General features: G+C 49.3%; 1 protein-coding gene across 15 annotated transcripts in view; it reads right to left on the bottom strand.

The window, feature by feature from the left end:
- Positions 1-24,555, bottom strand: part of CAMK2G (calcium/calmodulin dependent protein kinase II gamma) — a 111,235-nt gene extending 86,680 nt beyond the window's left edge. For 6 of the 15 annotated variants that reach the window (XM_035329749.1, XM_035329750.1, XM_035329754.1 and 3 more), the window contains exons 1-2: positions 24,251-24,549; positions 22,393-22,487 (exon numbers count right to left, since the gene is read on the bottom strand). In XM_035329749.1, coding sequence (XP_035185640.1) covers positions 22,393-22,487; positions 24,251-24,315 — 160 coding nt within the window. In that variant the 5' untranslated portion in view covers positions 24,316-24,549. Of the gene's footprint in view, positions 1-22,392; positions 22,488-24,250 lie in introns of all 15 variants that reach the window. The other 9 variants (XM_035329753.1, XM_035329756.1, XM_035329757.1 and 6 more) reach the window with 4 other exon arrangements.
- Positions 24,556-25,216: the final 661 nt, after the last annotated feature.

Raw genomic sequence — 25,216 nt, 5'->3', positions numbered from 1 at the left:
AAGCATTGTCAGCATCATGCTGGAAGCAGCCTGCAGTACCACGGGCTAACACAAACCAGCTTTGGCCTCTCTGATCAGCAGCACAGTGAAGACATCGCAAGCGTTCGAGCCAGAGAGAAAGAGCATCCAGATTATCAGGGAAAGACTCAGCCAGAGTTTTGAGGGGGTTGTTTTATTTTCCCAAACGAGCAGGTTCTCCATGTAGAAGGAGCTGGAACAGATCATTCTAGCATGCCACAGGAGGAAGAGGGCAGTGCATCTCAGAAAACTCAAGAGCTGAAGCTCTAAGGTATTTTTGCAGTGTTGTTTGCTTCCTGCCCAGCTTGAATCTGTTTCACCCTGTCCAAGGCAGCTGTTCTGAGAGAGGCTGTCTTCAGGGATGTGCCTTCGTGATACTAAGATGCATTCTTGAGTCTTAACCACTGGGCAAAATCAGTTTGTAGCTCTGTGGTGATCAAATGCTCTCAGGAACATAATTTGGAAAAGAAACAATGAGTCATATTTGGGCAGAAATATAGTCTAGTAGACACCCCAGATATTTATTTTGCATCTTCCTGTGTTCATCAGTGTAAGTTAAGCCTAGCTGATTCCCTTAGTTTCTCACACTATTAGAAGAGTAACAACAACAAAGGAAGTTTTATTATTTCTCCTGATTTTATGCTGAAGTGTCATATTCCCAAAACGCTAACTGCCTCTTCATGTCTGAGTCAGTCAATAGAAACACTCAGGCTCAACTCAAACTTGAGAAACACCCTTGGTCCATGATTGTCCACCCCCAGACTGCAATTCGGGGGTCCTGTTAGCCCAGTCAGCTCGGGATGTCAGCCTCGAGAACCTTCTGCATAATATTTGTTCCTGTTTTAGTTCATAAGATTCTGGTTAGTAAAGCTCTGAGGGCATCATTCAACTCTTTCTAATCATCTACCTCAGTACAGATTGGAATGACCAAAAACCTGATAGCTTATTAGCAAATATTTCATACATGTGCTATAGTAAGAAGACTTCCACTTAGCCCATAAATTGTTGAAGTCACCATTTATCATACAGTAAACGCACAGCAGCATATAGACAAGTCGTGACTAAGCATCAAAAATGGTTTGAAATGCCCTCCAAATAACACAGGCCCAGACTGCTAATGCAGGCTGCAAGAAGAACACGTAGCATTTCCCACACCTTAGGGCACTGCATTTCCGAGTGCTTTTAATGGCAATTAATTTAGCTTAATAAAACCAGTAATACGAAAGGGAAAACACACTGCTTTGCAGAAACACAGCCAGAAGTTCCAAACAGTCTGCTTTTTAAGAGGTTGAGGCCCAACATTGCTCTGCTTTCCATAGCTGCTGCCTGCCCAACAACCTGACACACTTCGGTTAGACTTCGGCTACTTATGAAGAGGGAACAGAGATACAAAAATCGAAGAAAAAAGAAGAGGGTTTTTCTGTCCAAATGTAACACCAAAGCTGAACAAACAGCTGAATGCAATTACTTGCTTATAGTCACACAAGCTGTGACTAAGTGAGGATCATACAACAGGTACCTCACCATCCAACACTCTCTTCTAAAGGAGAGGATAACACAGCCTCAGAGATGCCCATTTGATACAGGCACTTCCAACAAAGGGCACCTTTTTCCTATAAATGGCACCTCCTCTTCAACATGAGCTACTCACAAACTAAGGTCTGACATCCACGCTTGAAAGGCATCTTGAAGCAGCACCCAGCCGTTTATACTCTTATTGACCCATTGTGGCCAAAAGATGCTCCAGGCATCTCGTAAGACAAGACACCATTTGTCATACCCTGCCATGTCTTCCCCAGGCCGTTCAGCACACTTTTCAAGAGCCACAGTAAGAGAGAAAAGGGAGATGAAGTGGCAGCTACTGCAAAAGACATCATCTTGTAGTGAAGAATTCACAGATGTAAAAGCCTTCCTTCTCCACCGGCCAACACAGTCAAGTCAGTAGTGTGAGTAATAAAACCCCGGGCTGCAGCACTGAATGAACAGGCCGAGGAAAAAAACAACATTTATCTAGGCACTGTAGGCATAACACATGTAAAATAAAATTTGAAAAGTAATACTTAAATTCTACGCCCAACAGACTGCTTTACAAAGCACTTTAAGAAATAGCAGAATCAGTATTGCCTACGCAAACTGGCAGCAACACCACAGATGTGATTACCAAATGCATGACGCAGTATCTGATTCCAAGGGGTACCCGCAGACTTGATGTTCAGCAATACTGGATATGCCAAGATAAATTACACCCAGCAGGAGCACGGATGCTCAGTGCATCCACCTCTAAAACAGGAGCTGAGGAGACTAAAGAGAGCGAGTGACATTGGCAAGGCCTGAGCTTTAGCACACGCTCACATCACCAGGTTCAGTTTTGCGATTGCCTTTTCCTCTCCCTGTGTTAACACTGTATTAGAACACAGTGCAGCCTGGGAAGCCTTCACAACACTGATTTTTCAGTAAAGAACCCCCACCTTTTCGAACGCAGCAGGCTGAGCAAACAGAACAAGGCACCTCCTGCAGTTCTGGGTCAAACTCAGCAACATTGGCCTTGCAGCAACCTACGGCAGGAGAACAAGACCTGGAAAATAAAACCCAGCCAAACTGCACAGATACAAACCTGGCATCATCGAGTGTTTCTGGCTGCCAGGTGACCAATGGTTTTGCACCAAGAGCTAACTTCTCTCACCTCCACAGCAGTGCTTGGACTGCCCCGCTGGCGGCTTGCTCCCCGCTGCTGCCAGCCACTTCCTCCGCCGGGCGCCAACCCGCTTCCTGCTGCACGAGCTCGCAGCCTCGCCACTCCTCGGGGACGCAGCAGCTCGGCGCACACTGTCCTCAGCTCCGCTCTAACCCAGGCTGCTCGCCAGCGCTCCTGCACGCCTCCAGTTTCCCGTTTCCCTGTGTGAACAGCTCCAGCCAGTAGCTTCCTTTCAAGCAGGTGAGGGTCTCCTGCAGAGGGCTCGGCAGTGCCCACGGTAGGGTTGGGGTGCTCCACAGCAAACATGCCAACCCCATCTTCTGCCAAGGGCAAGTGTGCAAGCAGATAATGCACCCCAAGAAGTTACATGAGCCCCCCCAGCCTCGCTACCTCCACGTGGATGCTGCAGCTGCTAGAGACAAGGGCAAGGTGGTGTGAGATGCTTCCATGACAGCCCAGAAAAGGCTGCCTGGGGAGCAGACCCTGCGAAGAGGAGACAGGAGCCTCCACTGAGCCGCCCAGCGAGGCCCACCAAGCTCCAGGCACACGGTCCTGCTGCAGAGGGCTGGTAAGAGGCCTTAAGGGTGCCTTATGAGAAAATGAAGTCCAATTAAAACGCTGAAGGGCCTGATACCTTCAGAGCAAGGTGGCAGCCAAGAAAACACATCTCCCTCCAACCTTCTCCAGCAAACAATGCTGCCTCCAAAACGGGAGAAGAAACATCCCCTTCATGTGAAACAATCCCTCCACCGCCACAAAACCCTCCCACTGCATGAAAAGCATGAAAATGCTCCCAAGATACAAAATCCCTATAAATCCCAAACCTCCTATTTCTTAAGGAGAACACAGCACAAACAGAAGCGTAGGAGAACAAGCGGAGAAATCCTTTTCAATGAGGATGGACAAGCTGGCCCCATATTAGGGGAAGCTATTCCAAGCCTGCAGCGTGGCATGACAGGCTGTCCTATCTCAAAAGGAAATTATTAGCGTGGACGTGTGGCTATAGCGCAGAGTGGGAGGATGCTAAGGCAAAGAGATAAAGGGAGCTTCCACTTCTCCAGACTTGCCCTGTAATGTCTATTCATATGAATAAGCAGTAAGGCATCATCCACGCAGTCCTCTCATATCAGTTCCTACGCAGGAATGTGGTGGGGACTTGTTTTGTATTTTTAATCCAATACAGTCGCTGCCAATCCTCCCATTTCCTTAAGCAGAATTATTCATGCGCTGCAAAGCAATGCACATCCTTCCCAACTAAAACAGCACATGATGTGGAGGTGGCAACACACTAAAACACAAACACAGCCCGATGAATAATTATGTGAAAACATCACTTTCCTACTCCACACAGTGGCTGTGTGGTGCTGACTCAGATCTGCTCCTTCCTACAGGCGAGAAGCCGGGTTTGCTGCTGCCAGCCCTGCCGAGGCTCAGGAAGGCGAAGACCAGCCTGCGCCAGGCTCAGCCTGGGCAGCTCCCTAGCATGAGGAGCCACAGCCCCGCAAGTCCCCAGTGGGAGCTGCAGATCGCAGGCACATTTGTAGGAGAATAATTAGTTTCAGAGTCGAGACGGCACTCCTCCCCCACCCTCTAAATTAAATAAGCCAAGAAAGAGTACGCAGCCATCCCGTCATTCTCGAGCAATCATTTTTCTGACTAGCTCTGCACTTTAAGGCTGCCATTTTTCATTATTGTTAATAGGCCTCATTAACAAGAAGCTCTTAAGCACAAGACCATTACTAAATGCAGTTTACATCGCACAACAGCAATACCTTTATTGTGGCAAGGGCAGGAGGGAAGGAAACAGTTTGCCTTTCCATCAACACCGATAATTCAAAACCAAGCACTATTTGCCCTTCATTTGGGTTCACAGTTACTCCAAATGAACTGATAGTTTAAGAGAGGGATGGCTTTAAGATCTCCAATTTGCAGTTCAGGTACACGTCAGGCCTTAAAAACGAACAATGCTTCATTTTAAAACACAACAACTGGAAATAAAATAGAACAACTCCTTTTTGCTCGAGACAAACTGTAACAGCTATTGGGGGTCAGCAAACACTTTGTAGATTTATAAAGATCTTTACCTCTGATATGCAACCACATCCTTAAATTACAGACACAGGCAACTAGAAAGAACATGCAAACCAATAAATATCCCTCTCTCCAAACAGCCAGACCCAGGATAGTGAACTTCAGCTGAAAGCCTGACATGTGTGCTCCTGGAAGGGAAGGCTGGACAAGCTGCCTTCCACTCCTCCGGAGCTGCAGAGTGGCTGAGCACAGGAGCTGGCACGCTCCTTGCTGGCACTAAGCCTAGACAGGAGTTCAAACCCACCCACAAAGCCAGAGAAGGTCCTGCCCAATTTGTTCCCATGCTTCAGCTTGCTCCACAAAACCCACAGAATCACTGGGGCTTTCAGTTCCTTGCACGGTCTGTATTCCTAAGCCTTGTACACTGAATTGGCTGATAACCTGTAGCATCATCTGCCACAGAGAAGGTGTGAAATTATACTCTTCATGCTTTCCATTCAAGTACGGCTTACATCTAGTGGTGAGCAGAAGCCCTGTTTGTTAGGGGGCGACCAGCGTAACACCCCCGAGAGAAGCAGCACACTCTTCACAGCTCCAGTGTAAAAAGTTCTTTCCAAGCACTCGTGCAGCAGCCCGCGGGACTGTTCTTCACACCCTCCTTCCCAGGGCTAACTCTCCTTTTCATGAGGTACACAACTGAAAAAGCCTGCTTCCTAAGCACTGTTTATGTGGATTTGCACCACACAACTTTTAAAACCAGCATCACGGGATGCTGCACGATCGGGTCTTGAATATCTTGTCCCCTTCCCTTTCACCAGAGGGAAATTAAAAAAACAAAAAACAAACAAAAAAAAAAACACTAATATCCCACAGAAATGTTCCTTGTAACCTGGAGGCTAAGAGGTTATGTGCAATAGTGCTAGCGTGGGCACACACACCAGCATCAGCCCTCAGTAGCATTACGTTGCACTAACATGCTAAAGATGCAGCAAACAAAGCTAAGATGCAAGCAAAGACAAAAACCATTTCCAAAAGCAGACAAAGTCAAACCACAATGGTCAGCACTGTGAGCTGTTGCATTTAATACATTCTCAGTGCTGGATCACCAACTCATTTTGTCTCACTTTCCCTGACTGACAGGGGCTGGAACCTGCTATCTCAGGTAGAACAGAAACAATTCAACTTACAACAGGCTGGAGCACTAAGACAGCCAGATGGCAGAAAAGATCGACTGAAAAAGGCTGCTGCTGACTGGATGCCCTTTTTTATTTTCTTTTTTCCTATCAAGCTGTGGAAGAGATCACTGTCAGTGCTGGAGTCAAACCTCCACCCCTTCCCTCACCTTGCGCTCTCCTGCTGCAGTGCCAGGCAAGGGGACGTCTCCAGAGGGAAGCTGGAGACGGGGGAAATCTTGTATTCGTCCCTGAAACTGGAGACGGAGCAACTGCAAATGACAGAGGCAGGGATCTGTGTTTCAGGGCTGTCCCAGTCACCTCATATAAAGGGGAGAAGGGATTAATCTCCCAGTGCCAAACACAAATAACCTGAAGAAATAAATCCTTAAGCCCTTTCCTTCCTAAAAAGAATTCCTCTCCACATATGCTGACTTTAATTACACACAAGATCCTCATCCTCTTTTCCAATCCGTGATATGTGTCTCAAGGCAGCAAGTTTCAAATGAATTATTGAAAAGATAAATTTTCAATTTGTTGCATAACCAAATTTGTCTCTTATTACAGAAAGGGCACACACAAATATCTAACTAGTTTTTGCAGCACACTTTAATTAACCTTTATCACATCCCACCCCTCCCTGGGATTTTCCTTTTCCCTCGCCCCCCCCCCCACATGGATACTCCTCCCCACACCTCTGCAGCACGCTTGCTAACTGCCTTCTGAAGAAAACTCAAATCCTGCTCTTGGAAAAGGGAGCATGATCCCATCCCTGGCACACACATTATGAAGCACAGAATGGCTTTCTGGTCACTCCCTCTCATTTTTTATTCCCTTCCCTGAACCAGTTTTCAATTAATGACAGCTCATCAGCTCTGTCCCATAACTTCTAATTATTCCTTCTGACGAGCTAGCAGTAATCTTCTTAAACCCATCCAAGATTTTATTCCTCCCTGGGTGGCAAAGGATGTTCCACTTTTGAAGACTTCATACCAGCTTGACATTATCATATGATCAAGAGGGCTTGCAGCAGTATACCTTGTACATCTACAGCTGTTTCTTCTGGAAAGACTTCAAATGCCTTAACCATACGTTAGCTCAAATGTTTACAAGTTCTCCGGGAGGTAGGAAACCATTGCACAGACTGATTCATTAGCTAGGGACGCGGGGAGTAGGGAAAGGGAACAGCATCCCATGAGCTATGTTTTCACAACTGATTCAGTGACTTAGATCCTGAATCGAAGCCAATTTGATCATTTATCTGCATTCTCATGTATTTTCTCTCTCAGCTACAGCTGCTGGTTTCAGGTACAAGCTGTACGTTTATGGATAATGCAGCTCCTTTAGACCCCTGGGCTCCATGTTCTCACTTCTGCCATTTTACTTTGACTGTTTCAGAGAGCAACCCAGCGCAGAAGTTGGTGCCAGCATCCACAGCTGGCACCAACGCAATCACAAGGAAACAGTTTTCTATCTAGGTGGTTTCCTTGACTTTTCTGATTGGTCTTGACAAACAAGTCCAGTCTACTCTCACCTGTAAAAGAGTCTCCTGTACAAATTGCAATTACCTCTAGTTTTCACACTGACTCTTCTCACCTGGAAAAATAACAGTGGTGGTGAGTCCAACCTCACTGACATGGTCTGCCTGACACAACGTACATCAGCACTGTATTCCATAAACAATAAGCAAATCAGAGGGAAAAGTAGTGCAGGGAACAAGCCAAAACCTTATTCCAATACCCAGCAGACTAGATGAAAGTTCCTCTTCACACTGTATGTTTTAGTTCACATTGTTTCCTCCCATATGCTCACAGTCCATTTTCTACCTATGCTCTTTGTATCTCTGCTACAGCAAATAAGACTTGCACTCTTTTCCTAACTCGTCATGGCTCATTGTCAAGTGTTCTGGAAAGCACCTTAAATTCTGCATCTCCCTCAGTTTTTCCACGTGTAACCCAGTGCTAGTACTTGCCCACTCAACAGTGGTACGGGGAGGACACGGGATGTCACATGCCAGATCGCTCAATTAAAGCTATTGATTCATGAAGTAGATGGTGAGGGGAACAGCAAAGCAAGACTAAGGGTAAATGGTAAAAGAAACAAAAAAGCTTCATGAACACTTTCCTAGTGGTGAAGAGGAGCACATGGCTGCGTGCTCCTACCACGAGTATTAAGCAGAAAGCCTTCCCCCACTGCACGAGACATGGTGGGGCCCATCTCTGCAGAACTGCAAGCCGGTATCCATCGCTCCCCTTTCAGCTGTTCCAACCAGTGGGGAGAGGGAGGAATGCTGGAAACGCTGCCTGGTTCTGGTACTTGAGGGACAGGAACTAGAGGAGCCAACTAAACACCAAACCTTCTTGAAGGCATAGGTGAATGGCTTCGCACAGAAGCGCTGAATGACTCCTCTCCAGAAGAGATAATACCTGTCCAACAGGCTCTTCTGACAGCAAGAAGAAAAACCACATCTCAGCAGATTAGAATAATTAAAGAAAAAGGCGAAACCATCTATTTTAAGACTAAGTTCCCTTCCGGATAGTAGGATAATTTTAAATTAAGCAGAGAAAGCTGTAACTACAGAACAGGCTACCAACAAACCTGAGCGAGAGAGGACTTAAAACACACCTATGTGCCACATCACTATCACGCCTAGCTGAACCTCCAAAACACTTATATGAAAGGGCAAAATGCACCACGTGTCAGTAAGCCCACTCAGCAGTCAAGAACACAAAGGGGGGAATAAAAAGAACACTGCCTGGGACTTCTGAGGAGTCTGAAAACCTGTCCCTGTACACACAACGTGCACAGGTGCATTTAGCTACTGCCCAGAAACGGGATAGCAGGAAGACTTTTTAACAGAAAAAGTTGCCACTGGGTAAAGCAAGTTTAAAGGTAAGCATCACCTAAAAAAAAAAAAAAAAAAAAAAAAAAACCACACACAAACCTGTTTCTAAGCTCCATTAACTCGACAGGCGCTACCTTGCCAGGGAGCAGCATCCCCCAGCCCTTGTGCAGCCACGGCACAGTTGTCAGCTCGGGCTGGGTGCTGTGACGTGCCTGTACCACGTGCACCCTTTACCAGCTGGTGATAGCTGCCATAAAGACCGACTGCCTTCAGGTGTTTGAGCAGCAGACCTGGGGCAGGAGCTGGGAGAGGTGCTTAAAAAGAAAAAGCACACACCTTCTCCTCTGGTCTGGGCCATGCACTTGGCAGTGACCCAGTGCAACCTAATACAGCTCGTACAAGGAGCAAATTGCCTGTTAGGGTCAGCTCTGTGCAGCCACACACAGCTCTGCAGCACTGACATCCCTATGTACAAAAAAAAAAAGCAGAAAAGTTCCAGTGCATCTATAGCAAGCCTTTTTGCATTCTCACTCTTTTCAGTTTTTTTGCCTTTTCTCTCTTTTTTTTTTTCCTGGGCCAATTCAGCTGCAACACAACCCTCTTACCGTGGGAGCTCAGTGTGCTTGTCACAGGGAGTCGTGCTGCAGAGTCACTGGGGCTGTCCCCTGATTACAGGTGATGCAGTGCTGAGGGACTCCTCTCCCTCACGAGCACCGTTACAACAGAAAGATCAGGCATGCCAGCAATGAGTTGGGAGTCCTTTATGCATCTCAGTGACATTTTCATCACCATAACTGGCCACGGGTAGAATATCCCAGGAAGCAAACCCTAAAAATAACTTCTTACAACAAGTCAGCCAGTCCTCCGGCAAAAGGGGAGGGAACATTGCTTATGCATGGTTAGCACAATTCAGTTATTACAACAGGGACAATGAATGTCCAAACAGGAGAGAGGGGAAACAAAGAGGAAAAAAAGCAGGTGGCAAGTTATACAGCTCTTTCTCCTGCATCACCAATGGCTGGAGCTGCTTTCCCAGGTGGAAATTAAGAAACCCAAGGAAAAAGCCATGGCAACATCCACGCAGACTTTAAGTGCAGCAAAGGAGGGAGTCTTGGCTGTGAAGCACTGTCATTAGAAGCAGCAGGGATCTCCTGCTGCCACCTTGGAAGATTGGGCCAGGGACACTTCTCAGCTCTGGTCCATGGGGCTCCAGAGAGGTTGCTGCAGAAGATACCCGCTTCCTGGCCACCTCGCTGCAGAAACCACAGAGGACTTGATTCACAAGAATATCCTCAGAAATTCATGGTCAGGCAGCCGCAGGCAACTCCACAAGCATTCCTCAGGCTCTTTCAAGGGCCTGTGCATGCTAGGGAAGCCCAGTGTCAGGGGAAGAGCAGAAGAGCAAGACCCCAGTCCTTGTCATGGGCTCAAAGCCCTGCAGTGAGCCTGAGGGGGTGCAACCCCCAACACGCATCTGACCCTCTTGCAGCAGGGCTACCGCAGCACTTGGCCCTGCTCCTCCTCTTCCTCATGCCAGGTCACCCAGCCTGCCAAGGACAGCAGCTCAGCTTCGCCAGGCACCGCAGCATCCCCGCAGGTCAGGCAGCGAGTGGAGGAGAGCACAGCAGCACAGCCATGGCTGCCAGGCCTCTGTGTCTTCTGGAGTCACGTGCAGAACTCACCCGCTCTGAACTGTAACAGGACATCCTGTGTGAGAAGGGAGGGTGCAATAAAGCCCTCCCGACAGGATCGGCCCTAAGCAAACACCTGGTTAGACTCTGTGGCAAAGGAGCAAGGAGGCAAAGAGCAGGACAGGATTTTCCAGTTCCAGGGCTGCTGCCCATTGTGCTTGTTCATGTTTTCCAGACCCTGAACAGGCAGAGACATGAGAAGGAGGGGCCCCTACATCTGCACTGTGCTGCTGCCACCCCTTCCTCCTCCTGCAAGCCTTTCTCAGCAAGTTTCCCTGGGCTGTGATGAGGACCCAGCCACAACTGCAGGCAGCGGGCTCGCTTGCACTCACTGCCCTTGATTTACACAACTTCCCTGCTAACAGCTGCATTGCAGATGAACCCTCTTAAAGTGGACACGCAGTGAGAGAGACAGGGGGCACAGAGCCGCTCCGGCCACACAGGTGCCCTCTCCAATGCTCAGAGGGTGACTGCAACCCGCGTAGGAGCTCCAGCCCCTCTGCCTCCATCCTGCCACGCACAGAGGGTCTGAAAGCACACAGCTTAGCAAAGGGAAACCCCACCGAGGGAGCTCAGTTCTGGCCAGGAGCTCTTTTCTTCTCCCCACCAACTGACCACACCGGGTGCCGGTGCCTTTGGATGGACCAGCTCAGTAAGAACCAGTCAGACTGCAGCTGGTTAGCAGCCGAGGGAAGCAGATCTCAGCAGCGCCAAGTCACTGCAATGCAGGATCCAGGAATTCAGGGATCCAGGAAAAAGAAAATAAATTCCTCGGGCTCAATAGAGCTGCATACTTCCTTGTTCCCATCTCATCCCCCCACCGCCCCTTCAGATAAGGTAACTTCACGAGTTCTGTTTCCAATACAGAGAAGGAGTTTCAGGTGTTTTTCATGAGAAAAACTTCCACTGTTAACACTTCACATTTCACCAGGGAGATGAGCAGGCTGAAAAGCATGTGAAAGCCAAGAAACTTCTTGATCATTTGTAGGGTGGTGGGAGGCAAAGCTTTTATAGCTCTGCTTCAGGACTCCTGACGAAGCTAGGCATAAAGAGTTAAGAGGGCACAACACGCTTGCTTAAAGCTGGGTAACCAGCTCTGCAGGAACACTAGCTGCTAGCAGCAGCCGGAGTCACTTGCACTTGTCAGCAATATTTGATAATGGTTATCAAAAAAGCAAACTACCTTGTTCCTTTTTTCACATCTCTGATGCTGACTTCGACTGTCTGGAGAAGACAAGTGCGCCGAGAGCTTGGCTCCCAGGCTGCTGCCGTGGGAGTGCCTCCACACACAGAGGAGCTGACCAACGCTTCACTGCTCTTCCTCATCCATGCTAAGTGCAAGACTAATTCAGACACAGGGAGGGGGCGGATCATTGCTCAGCACTGATCAGGCAACACCGAAAATTGTAAGCTGGGCAACTTCCTAGCAAGCAGTAGGCGCAACACAATATCCTAATCTGCAGAGTTGGCAAAATCCGTCCCAGATGACAGTCAAATCAGACCAAAATGGGCAAAGCTGGAAGCCACTTCTCAATCCTGCAGTCCAAAAATCAGGAATATTTAAAGTAACACAAGATGTATGAAACACTACTTGGACTTGCACTGAAGAAGCACATCACGCACCAGCTCTCTCTGCACTGGCACTAGTTCTAAACCAAAGCCATGCAGCTTTAACAAGTGTAATCTCTCCGACACAATCGGAGCAGGGGACATTTGATACTCAAAGCTTACATGGAGAGGCCCCGAGGCAGGCAAAATAAAACTTAGCAGCATACCACCTCTTTGGGCAAAGAGCAGAAAGCAGCCCTGCTTGGCATCACCAGGCTGTACTCGGCATCGGCCTCCAAGAGCCTTCCAGCAAGCCCCTCTGAGTTATGGGGCACTGAAAACAGCTTCCTTCTTCCACTTCTATTTTTTCTCCAGCCATCCTGGGCGATTTCTTGGCCCATCACCCATGAAATGTTATACACTTTGATACAAGGGGAGTGGAAAAAAAAAGAGACACACATACACATTTTCAGAATGGCAGCTGCACCACTACAGTAGAAATGCTAAATATATTTGGCAAGCACAGGAGACCAATACAAGAAGAGGTTTAACAGGCTGTTTTCCCTGCAATAGCTTCCTGAGCACCCATGCTATTTCAAATGTGCATCTAATGATGGCAGCCCAGAGAAAGGGACTGTCCCCTGTGAAGTCACACTTCAGGCAGGTGTACGACACAAGGCCTCTAGCAGCAAGCACACAGCCAGTCCAATGCACTTCCCAGAGCAGCAAGAGCTTCACATGCCGGCTGTATTCTGCTGGGAGACCCCCCATCCAGAAGCAAGACCAGCTGCACACGCCTCTGGGACACCCAACACATTTGGAGCAAAGCAACAGTTTCAGGAAATTATCTCCTTCAAGAGAGAAGTCCCAGTAAAATTCACCCTCGGAGCTACCTTATGCGCTGTCCCACCTGGAGAAAGAGGAGGGTTCAGGAAGGAAAACAGGGAGCACTTGATTGAAAAGATTTCTAGCTCTTCTCCCTCCCTTTTTCACCTCAGACTTCAGGCTGTAGCATCACACCACTTCTCCTTCTCTCACTGCTCCCCTGGGACTGAGAAATGCCCATCCTTCAAAGGAGCATTGTCTTCATCACCAAGAAATGACAGCTCCCTCTTCACGGCTGTCACTTACCAACTGGCCCGCTGGAGGTTGCATGGGAACGGCAGAAGATAAAGCGCCTCCAGATGCTGAGTTACAGCACCAGGCAAGCTGCAGCCTACCCCAGCTAACTCACACGCCTGCAAGAGAAGTGCGAGTGAGGGAAGGGAAAAACATCCCTTCCACAGGCTTTTGGGAACTGCCTTCAGAGCCTTAACATCCTTGTTCTCACAGCCCTAATTCACAAGGGCTTAAAAAACCTACTGGCACGTGGGCTAGTGGGAAAGACTTATACAATTAATTGTGATGTATATTAATTTCTCATTTCATAAGCAAACATTTTAAAGTAAGCTGAAAAAGCCATTCTGGAGAGAAACTAGCTTTAATTACTGCAGTTCTGCAGGCAAACATCTCAAGCTCGTAAGTGTATTTTGACCAGAGGTTTATGTGGGAAGACAGGTTGGTCTCTCCTGAAGGAGACTGCACCCCACTAATTTGCAGTACTGCCAACTACCATGTGGTTCCACCTTTTGAGCTACGGGGCACTGAGATCTTGGGAGCCGTGGGCAGACACCCCCATCACCAGCTCCTTGCTCCGCAGCCATCCCCAGGTCACTGACATGGCCAGGACCAGTCCATACAGCGGTCACACAGGGCGGACAAACCAGCATGAAGGGTCACAACCATGGCACTACCAGTGCTGACATGCTTTTGCATCACACACTTTGGTGACAGCAGCCTTTCATTTCCAATATCACTCGTGCAGGCTTCATGTTCAATAGCCTGAAACCTGCAGGCAACAACAGAACTCGATGACTTGCACCAACCCTGATGCGGAAAAGCTCCGAGCACAAGGTAGGCAAACAGAGCTATTTGTTAGTACAAGGGAACACTAAAAGGGGCTGATAAAAGAAAGACTTCTCCCACGTCTAACTTTTCATCTGCCAAAATAATGCAAATCCTGCCAATTCGCCCAGTAAAGCAGGTTGCGTTCACTCCCACTTCAACAAGGGAATCTGTCTGAGTAGTGTTACCCAGAGTTTAGCTGGACACTCACGGGCACGGACTGCAGGAGGAATGCCAGTGCTCGTCCCCTCCCTGCCATCCCAGCAGCTCAAGGGTAGCGAGCCTGGTATTTCTCACTAGGATGCTGTCCTTCGTTAATACTTCATCACCCGCCCTCCTCCCCTCCCTCCCCTCCTATGAGAAAGTTTAATCCTTTGGCTCACATGCATCTGGTAAATTTTTCAGTCCCTGTTTGCCACTGTCATCATGGCAACAGCCCCCAGAGATAAGGCAGCAGCTCTGCCACAGCAGGCGCGCTGCTGCTCCCAGGCCTGGCTGCCACTGAGCGCCCGGCTCCGCGGGCCTGCCAAGGGCTCTGTCCACTCCCAGGCTCATCTTTGCGGGCACCTTCCTTCCCCAGAGATGCATTTGCATTGTTTTTGTTTTGCTTTCAAATTAACTTCATCTTCATTCCCACAACGCCTGCTCCCTCTCAGCTCAATTTTCTGGGACTCTGACAGATTCCCATTAACAATAGCATTTCCCAAGGAGAAGCCTTGGCTACCCCAGCATAAAGGAGTTGTGTGTTCAGCAGCCAAAGCATCTCTGGCTTCTAGCAAAGAGAAGATGGCTAGCCCCTTTCTCTGGAGCACGACATGAACCCAGCCTTGTCCCAGCATCTCCAGCCATGGGACAGATAAGACAGCCTAGAGCAGTGGATGCCTGGAAGATGGCAAACTCGAGAAGGGAACTTGGACTGAAGCAGCAGAGCAGTGGGTCACCGCTTCTGAGAGCTATGTAACTCCTGCTCTCAAGAACATAACACAAAAGTGCTGAGAGCATAGTATCACATCGACATGCACACGCGCGTTCTCTGAAAGGTCATCGTATTTACTCAACTCATCTCACAGACGGGGAATTCTCCTCCTGCCTCTGCCAGAACAGAGCGAGACAGACTCCGACACACACAGCAAAGGCACACTTATCTCCTTCTTTCCTGACCCCATGGTGAAAAGGCGAGGTGCAGCAACCAGCCCTCCTGACGCCCCTAAGCTATCCTCAGACGTGTCAGGAACTCGCCACTTGCAGTAACCACCAGCTTCCCCAGTCTGCTGTTCTAGAAAGCGAGAGTGACCGGGATTCTGCAACATTCGCCAGGAGGGAAGGATGAGGATAAAGCAGCATCACTGAAGGCATGTCTTCAATCAAAGCCTCACAGATTACTAGAACTACTATTAATTGATCCATGTCAGAAAACTGATCATTCAAAATAAGTGGAAAATTGAAACAGAAATGAAAAGAGAACTGGAGAGAACAGGTGGAAAAAGTCACAGGGAATCAAAATCTTACAACCCATTTTCCCCAGAAGGCTAAACCTACATCCCACTGATCTTCAGCTACCCTCAGTGGTGAGAATGCTGATTTCTAAGATGCTGCCAGCCCATTTCTTCAGCAGCATTCTACCACTGATCTCCAGAAATCCTGTAGGCAGCCACACCACAATGCTTGGGCAGCCATAGCAGCAGCACGGAGTGACATTTAAATAGGCAGCAAATTTAAGAAGGTAAATAAAAGGAACCTGCAGTCAGCCTAGCTCGCTGGACCCCATGTTTTGAAGCATTAAGCTTATTGTCTTAAGGGTCAGAAACAACAACAGTTGCTGAAGTTACAGCTTGACATTTCCTCCATACATTAAAAAAAATCCTGTGAGCACCTCAAAATTTTAAGTACATATTAGCTCACCAGAAAGCAATCACCATGCCTGCACCCACCTCTGCTTCCCCCAGGATTGCTGCTCTTGCAGGTAAATACGGCAAGGTGAAATACTCCAAATTTCTTTGACACCGGCAAATTAACATAGGTTTCAGTAAAGCCTGGTGTCTTGGTGAAAACCTGGAGATTTCAAGAACAGAGGGAAGGAGGGCAAAAATCTACCACATCTGGAACTCCAAAACACTTGACTTGCAGGTATTAACAAAAGGGGGGGCGATGCCTTGGTGTTAACGGAAGCAAGGCAAATAGATGGTGCTCAAAGGTGTCAGAGTGGGAAGAGATTTTTTGTTATATTAACATGCCTCCCTTTTAAAAATGGTCTTCACCCAATTTACAGAGTCAAAAGAAAATTGTTCAAGGGACTGGAAAAGGACACAGTTGCCATAGTCCTCTCTTGAAAACAGTTGTGTAAATAGCCTGCCATTTTGTGGAGGCTTAGGGGATAAAAAAGCAGCAATTTCTTCATGATCCATGGACGGGTCCTCTCTGGCAACGATGGTTTTAGCACTGCCCGGAGAAGGATTCAGGGAGGCTGTGAGATTTCCATGCTACGCTGCAAAGGCAATGACAGCCACTACCTTCTCTTGCACTGGACCCTGCTTACAAGGGATTCAGGCAGCTCGCCCTGCCCCATATATCTTCAATGTTTCAGCGCCCTGCTCTTCACTTGCTCTTCACCTGGAAGTATTTCCATCATGGCTCGCTGATCAGGGTAAATGCTCGAGAGCCGAGGGCTTCAGGACACGTGCAGGAATTAGTCTAATCACTTCTCTGCCTCACGCAAATCCAGGTTATATTGGGAAAACAAGAAACCTGACTCCCTCGCCAAGCCCCTTTCCCCAACCTCGCTGTGGTTCTAGGAGCTCCTGCCCAATCTGGGTGCCCGCTGCCCCCCCTCCTCATTGTTAATGCTGGAAATTTAATACTCAATGTGACCACACAGAAGACAGACACGAGCTGAAATCCTGTCTGCTCTGTTCCAGCTCCTTTATAAAATATACAGCGTAAACTGAGAGGCAACCTGGGGTAACCCCAACCATCACTGAAACCCACAGAGGGAGGAAGCTAGCTTATGGCCACAGTGAGCCCCAGCAAAAGCCAGGGTGCTCTCCCATGCCATTGGCCACACTGGGGCAGGCAGGGAGCCAGGCAGACCCTCAGCATCCCCCTGCTTCCACCCCACTTCCAGCCCTAGGTCAGGGTCCCTCCAGTTCTCCAAGCAGGCCTCGAGGAAAACGTCCTCCAGCGCCTGCTGCCTGAGCCCCTCTCCCAGGCAGTGCCGCTCGCTGCAGGGGGAGGTCCAGGGCTGCAGCTTACGACAGCAGCACGGCAGCCCCCTCCTTCCCGCTCCCACCCTGCCGCCCCACGCATGTGTACTGCAGCTCACAGCAAAGCAGTTTGGCCGCCTGCTCTCTGTGCATCCCTCCAACGCAGCAATTACCCCTCAGCACCCCTTTCAGCAGCGCTCTGCCCCTTGCCCCCAGCCTCGCACGGTCCCCACCACAGAGGGGGACCTCCACAAAAATCCCCATCCATCACGGCAGCTCATCTGCTACGTGCTCCCCAAGCACAGCATCTCCAAGCCTGCTCACAGGCAGGAGAGGGCAGGAGGAAGAGGAGGAGGAGTGGGGGCACAGCAAAGCACTCTGTGCTTGGTCTAAGGCCCCCCAGGAGGAAGGGCAGCTCCCCTCCCACACCAAATGACCAGACCTGATTTGGCTGCTCAGCAAGTACAGCTGGGCAGACACGGCTTGATTTGTTGCCCTCTGCAAGAAAGCATGTTTGTCCCCAACCTACAAAGACGCACGGCCAGAAGACACCTCTCACAGGATACTTCCATCCAAGTCGGGATTTGTGCTCGGGCTGCCTGCGAGCAGAGTAGCGTGCAGGGCTCCCCACGCTGCCGCACGGAGCCGGCGTGCCAGGCTGCAGTGCAGCACTGCTGTGTGCCACTCCTTCAGCCAGGTAGGCTGTGGCCCACAGGGGACTTGAAAGCTGCCAGTCACAGGAGCAGCCCAGGAGTCCTAACCTGAGCGCAGGTTAGAGCATCTGCAGAGCATATCAAAGCAGAGGTTGGTGACTGATGCTGCTCAACTTTGCAGCATGCAAGCTCAGTGTTTCAGCAGCCAGGGAAGCTACCACTGACATCTCCAACAAAACACACTAGAAAGCCCAGGTCAACAACCGCTCTGGATCTGAAAGCCCAAGACAAGAGCACTGTGTGGAGAAAAAAAAAAAAAAAGCTGAATTAAAGCTGTAAAGAGCACTTGTTCCTGGTGAGATTCAATATACAGAAGTAATTCCCTGCTCTTTCTGCAATCCACATAGTCTCCTAGAGGAACAACAAAAAATAACTGAGTAGACTGCAAATTTTGATCTCACTTACAAATTTGTAAAGATTTAAAGCAGGGAGAGATTCCGCCCCTTTATTCCACAGGCAAGAGCAAAGACACAGCAGGGAGAAAGCAGGGAAGAGGTCTAAATTTCAGAAGAGCTGCTTTTAATTTTTTCTTCAAAAGGTGTCACTTACAAGAGTTGAAAAACACAGATTTTTAGCAGTAAAGAAAATTGAACAATTGAGGTAACACACAAAGAATTCTCCCCCCGCCCCCCACAAAAAGGGGCTACAAATGCTGTTGCCCTACTCCTGCTGGTAGGCTCACTACATGCAGTTTGGAATAAACACTACCCTAAGAATTATTACAGGAGAGAACTCTGCCTACTTCTTTCCAGTGCAGGACGATCCCATAAGATACATTCAGGATGCTTGCTCTCAAAACAAGCGATAACTGGGGTTTCCATCACCAACCTCCATACCAAAGACCCTAATACCGGAGAGTCAGATCCCGGACATTTCCCAGCTGCTACTGAAACTACTGGTTCTCTCTTGATCCTTATGGCCACTGCAAGTAATTTTAGTTGATCTGAAATTCATTGCTGCCCACAGACTGAAACTTCGCTTGCTACAGATTTTCATTCTCAAAACTTCCAAAAAATTACCGATATTACTTCTGCCTGCCCATAGGTCTGGTAAAAGCCTGGGCATTCAGTCCCATAGGAATTTCAGATGACTGAGGCATTGTATTTCCCCCATGTGTAATAACCGCTGCTCTTATACGTCAATTGAATGCTGACTAAGGTAAAGTCTGCTTCCTCTCCCTTTCCACAAGCATTTGGCCCCTATTTACTGTTAAAGTTCTTGGCATACTCTTCACCAGACAGTCTTAAGCATCACCACAGTAAGAATAATACCAAATACTTCATTAAAGCCCAAGTATGAATTTTAATCTAGACCAGCTCTGATTAACATGATTTAATAAAAGAGAGAACAGACATCCGAAAATCATTGACAAAAAGAAACGAGATTCTCCTCTCAACCTCTGACTTTGTGTTTTCCTACCTTACAAAAGAGTTCACTGGACTCAAGTTGTTAGGACCACTCTTCACAGAGAGTGGCACCACATTCATCCTCCTTGCTTTCAGGCAAAAGCCCTGTAACAACACCAAGCCTCTTCAGCTCCTCATTGCTTTGAGAGAACAGTTTGACAAACATGCCAGGTAATACAGAACCCTCTAAATGCACACAATTCGTCCTCAAGTGTTCCTCTTCCTCCTTTTCAGCTACATGCACAAAGCTATTCAGCATTTCCCAGTCCACTATTATTTCTTCACCAAGAGCCATGAAAAATAAAGGTAACAAGTACTGTGAGAGGAGAGTGAGGCTTTGTTACCATTTCCCTGGACAATCAAGTGAAGCACTGCAGTAGCAAAGCTTCCACAAGGCCACAACGGGCCATACTCCTCATCAGCAGCAAGGCTCTGGCTCTTGGAGTAGCAGTTACTACATCAGGTAGGTTCAGATTCTGCTAGAGAAGGCACAAAATCATAGATTTAGTAATGCCTAAGTTGGAGAGGGACAGCATCCCCCCACACAAGGGAATATTCTGGCGCTGTGACCAAGCCCAGAAGAAAATCCTTCTGCGGGAGGCAGGTCGGGAGGGTGGGTTAAGGCACGCAGCAGACGGGCTGGGCACACAGGGAGCCCTGTGCCAGTGTCCTGCCAGGCAGAGATGTGGCCTCCTGGGGGAGAGGTGCCAGCTCTGGGAAAGAAAGCATCAGACAACGTATAGCCAGGGTACTGCAGAATTAACGCCATAATTCTCCCCGTGGCAGACAGCTTTCTAAAACGCCATTCCCTGAGACGTTCATTTTCAGGCTTCTGAATCGAATGTCTCTAATCACTGATTTACCAGCTGCAGCATCCAAACAGCACGCATTTTTCCTTCAGTCCTTTAAAGCTCTACTCCAAGGTGAACTCACTAAGTTGCTATCAAAGCATTGGGTTCCTTCTTATACTATCCTCTCATGGCATCAGTGAGCACAGCTGGAGTAACTGAGGAAACCACATATTCACCCAACGTCACCAGCCACTTTTCATTGTAAACAGATGCTTTACTCCTCACTTAGACTTGAAGGAAACCTGAGCAGATACTTCTTCTTTTTGTCATTCTTCTGTATTACCAGAAAAATCCATTTCATTTCTTGGCTCGCCCCACACCTGCACTCTAACTAACCAACACCTTTGTAAGGAAATCATTACCAACTGCCCCAGGTTAAGAAGCCGAGGATCAGATTAGCATCCTCTATTTATTTCATTTACAGGAAGGTATGGGAAATAGAAAGCAAGTAGTAGATCAAAACAGTCTGTATTCATCCACACTTACTTTTCCTATTTCCTGGATCATTAAACTGTCATCACCTTACCACAAAAAAAAAAAAAAGAGGATCTATATATTGCTCCCTCTGTAACTCATTGGCTGCTCAAACAAACTTTCTCAAACAGTTCTGCTACTTTTAGGTTTGTGCTAGTATGTTTCTGAATTGTTTCAACTCTATTAATCCCGCAGTTTTCCACAGTTCTCTTATCTCCAGAGTTAATTTCAACAGCATCTCCTTCGTACAATAACAGCTTCTACTTTGCAAGTTTATCAAGCCACCCTCTCTTAGCAGCCACCAACAAAGCAAAACCACCCTCCAAACCTCTCCCAGACCAAGTTGAATTAATTCTGAGCTCAGAGGATTGGATATCCCACCTACATCGGTAGTCACTTCACCTGACCAGGAAGCAGACACCAATGCACACGGGATCTGCTGCTACTTCCCAAATCCATGGCTACACTGGTTGGTTCCCAACATGACTTCACTCAGGCAACACACTGAAGATTGTCACATATTTGTATCTCCACAGGTCACGGGGATGAGGGGTGGGGAAAAAATCAGCCTTCTCATCACAGCACCCTCTACTTCTGATACTAGTTCTCCACGTAAATAAACAAAAATTCTTCACCATTCTTCAAGCCATCTTGCACTCTTACCATCACATTTCATATTCTCACAAGAGGGAGAACGCATATCCTATTTTTCCTCTTTTGTAGGGATAGAGCAAAATATTCTCCACTTCTAAATCATTTATAAAGATCACTTGCTTCCTCCTCCTGCCTTCTTTTCATTTCTCAGCCAACCCCTCTGATAATCCATCTATTCGGCTAGCAAGGCAGACAAGGCCTAACACATCAATTTTGTCAAATCTGAAAGGCCTCTAAGGACCGAAACCTTCTAGAAACAGTCTCTTCTGGCATCTCAACTTGTTGCACTCTGCTTTCAGCATCTTTTACTGCAATTTGATTTCTCTCATGCTCTCCATTAGGCTCCCTATCCCCAAAGCAACTTCAACCCCTGCAAAAGATTCCCTCTGCACTTGAAGATACACACACTCCCTTCATACTAGAAAATAGAGTAATACCCTTTGCGCATATGCATGTCCCTGGAAATCTGAAGTCCAACAGCTTGGGGAAAAAGTTAAGATTTTTTCTCTCTTCTTAAAACTACAGTCAGCTTTTTCAGCTTTAGGAAACCCCGGCACTGAGGAAAGCAAGCAGTACTTGTTTTACTTCACTAAGAAGTCAAATTTGCAAGAGTTATCCAGCCAGTCAAATTCTGCCTTTGAAGGCAAACTCATTAGTTCCCAAACCCAGCACATTTAACTACGACATGACAGGAGCAAGGTATGAAGCATTCATAAAAAAAAAAAAACCAACACTTACAACACACACACACCTGTTCAGGTAAGACAGATCTCCTAGGCAGAAAGAGCATTCACAGCAAAATCACTCCAGAACACTCTTCTCTATCTTGAGTGATCCGAACACGCACACTGAGATAAGCTTTCTATAAACCTACCTCTAGCTCAGCTTGCAGGAGAAAGATCCCCAAAAGTATCTCCGTAACTTCGACAACGTAACTTCACAAAGTACCCACTTCCAGACACAGGAATTTTTCTATCCTCCTATGCTAACCTCCTTTTAATCTGGTATTTGCCACATAACTCAATTACTTTGTAAGAAACAAATAGTGACCCAGACAAACAACTCCAGATCCCTTAAACTTATTACAGCTTCAATTGCAGTGAAGCATTTTCTATTAATAAGAAGAACAAGAGCAGATTTAGACACTAACCTCTGGCTGACAGCTTTTTGGTGTTGATGATTTTTGCAGCATATTCCTGTGACGAATTTTTCTTTACACATCTGCGGACCACAGAGAAGGCTCCCCTAAAAGAAAAATCAAGAAGATAGGCGCTATGAAACTGAAAATAAGAATGCAACAGCAGCAATTTCTATCCCCAGAGTGGACTAGATTAAGGACAGCACAAAAGACATACAGAGGAGGGAAACAACACACAGGAATCCGATGGACAGTGCATGCTGCCTGTTCAGCAAAAAAACCCTAGTATATGCAGTACTCCAACACCCACCTGAAGCCCCCTCAAGCCCCCTCACAGACAGACCAGCAAGAACAGGGAGGGGACCATACGGGCACAGAGACAGAACACGAGGGGACTGATGAACGGAAGACAAGCAGCCCAAAACGATGCCGCAAACACCAGCCGTGAGTCCATCTCCCAAAGACAGCATCCCCCACGGGTACATCAGACAACTCGGACTCATTTCGCCCATGTTCAAGCGCTAGCTCTGCCACAAAATCCCTGCAACGCTTGGCAGAAGTTACTACTCTTACAGCTGTCTACCCACTTGCAAAATGGGGATAAGCATGTACCTAGTAATGAAGTGAGTAGGAAGCTACGAGGCTTCGTACATTTTCTCAAGCTGGAACTATTGATATTATTACAACTATTCCAAAGAGCCACTCGGAGAAGAGGTCTGAGAGAGAGGGAAGAAGGATTTCTGTGAGGAAAAAAAGAGATAATACAACAGAGACCAAGGTGAAAAGATAGGGACTCAAAATCTACAGGATTAAACAGATGAGCGCTTGAAAGCGGTCCCTTCTTTAAAAAGAACAAAAAAAAAAAAAAAAAAAAAAAAAGGAAAAGAAAACAGGGTGGGAAAAAGAGTAACAACTGGCTTTACAGGAAAGGTTTGGAATGGGGAAAAGGACTAATAATAGAAAGCCGGCAGAAAACTCCAAGTTCTTTTAGAACAGGAACGTGAGCCCACGTCCATGGACAAATGTACATGTTGACACTATAAGGAACGGGCACTGAAACTGCATAAGGGCCCCAGAAGACAGCTAGCCCTACAGACCGCCTGCAATAGCTCGAGTCCACCCAACACTGCAGAGTCCTGCCTTTCTCTCCCCTTCCTCAACCTCTGCCTACAAACCAACAAGCAGCGCCGAGAGCACGGGGCCCGGGCTTGGCGACACACAGCTGCGGCAGCGTGGGGACGGCTGGGGACACCGGGGAGCGGAGATGCAGCAGAGCCCGGCGGCTGGTGCAGGAATAGGGGGGGAGCAGCAGCACCCAGGGAGGCACCGTCCCCGTAATCCCACCCTGGCGGCCGCTGCGCTGCTCTGCTGCCCCACGGGGTCCCCCTGCAGAGCCCCGTCCTAGGGCGCAGCGGCTCTGTCAATGCAGAGACAAGTGCGGAGGGAGGGAGGAAGGGAGGGAGAAGCGCTGTGCAGCAGCACCTGGTCCTTTCACAGGGACGAGGAAGTGGGGACTGAAGCATCGCGGAGCGGCAGTCGAGGCGCCGCGTCCCAGCTGAAGGGAAGGGCACCGTGCGGCGGCAGGGGATAGGCAGTGCGGGGAGGAGAAGGGGGCAGCCGGTCCCGGGGAGGGCGAGGGGGCAGAGAGGAAGTCCCGGGCTGCAACAGGAGCGCGCTGCCCAGGGCAGGCTGCGGGGCCAGCCCGGCCGGCGGGGAAGGACACCTTCCCCTGCAGCCTGGGGGCTCGGGGAGCAGGATCAGAGCTCGCGACTCATCCTCCTCCTCCTCGTCCCCCTCCTCCTCCTCCTCCTCCAGCCGGAACGCGGCGCCAGGGCCGGGCGGGCGGCGGGGCGCGCAGCGGGCTCCGTACTTGCCGAGCTCCTCGTAGAGCTGGTACTCGTCGGTGAAGCGGGTGCACGTTGCCGTGGTGGCCATGTTCGGGCTGCGGGAGGCTCAGAGCCGCTGGGGCATGGGGCAGGGCGGCCGGAACGGGCCGTGCCGAGCCGTGCCGTGCCGTGCCCGCTGCTCGGCGGCCCCCTCTCCCTGCCGGCTGTGCGGGGCGCCGCGGGCTCCCCCCGCTGCCGGCTAGGCGCTCCCCGCTCCGCCGTGCACAGTCACCGCTCGCCGGGGAGGGGAAGGAGGCTGAGCCTGGCCAGCACCGCGAGAACTGGCTCGGAGACACCCCGCGCCGGCCCCCTCCTTCCCTCCTTTCCCTTCCCTCCGCCCCTCCGCCGGCCCCGGCCCCGGGGTGTGGCCGCCGGGGGCGCTCCGGGGTGGCACTGCCCGGCCGGGGGGAGCGCGGCTGCGGGCGGACGCCCCGGAGGCAGCCCCCTCCTCGCCCGGCTCTGGGGGGGCCGCGGCAGGGAAACTTCCTGCATGCGGCGGAGGGAAGGGGTGCTGCTCCCCGCTGCAGGGAGGAGGAGGAGGAGGAGGAGGAGAGGAAGACAGCGCTGGGCAGCCCCAGGCCGCCCTTGCCCCCTGGGGGAAGGAGAAGCCAAAGGTCGGGTCCCGAGGGGCCGCCGCGGGGTGGCCGGAGCGGGGTGGGGATGGCAGCGGGACACGGGGGGGCAACCCCAAACCAGCAGCCCGCAGTTGCGGGAGGGAACCGAGCAGCCCCCGGGGCGCCCTGAAGCACGCACCGCCTGGCAGCGCTGCCCGCAGCGCCTTTCTGAGCAAGTTTGTTTTCGCCTCCCGCTTGAGTGAGCCTGGCTCGGTCTGAACGCTCGCCAAATCTGCTTAATGTGCAGGTTTATATAGGGCAGCCGCTGAGCCAGGCGCGAGGGAAGGACGGCTCCGGCCTCCGCTGCGCCCCGGAGCGCAGGCTCTGTTCCGAGCA

Source organism: Oxyura jamaicensis, chromosome 6, assembly GCF_011077185.1.
Source record: "Oxyura jamaicensis isolate SHBP4307 breed ruddy duck chromosome 6, BPBGC_Ojam_1.0, whole genome shotgun sequence".
NCBI classification, from domain to species: Eukaryota; Metazoa; Chordata; class Aves; order Anseriformes; family Anatidae; genus Oxyura; species Oxyura jamaicensis.
This window is presented reverse-complemented; position numbering and strand designations above follow the sequence as displayed.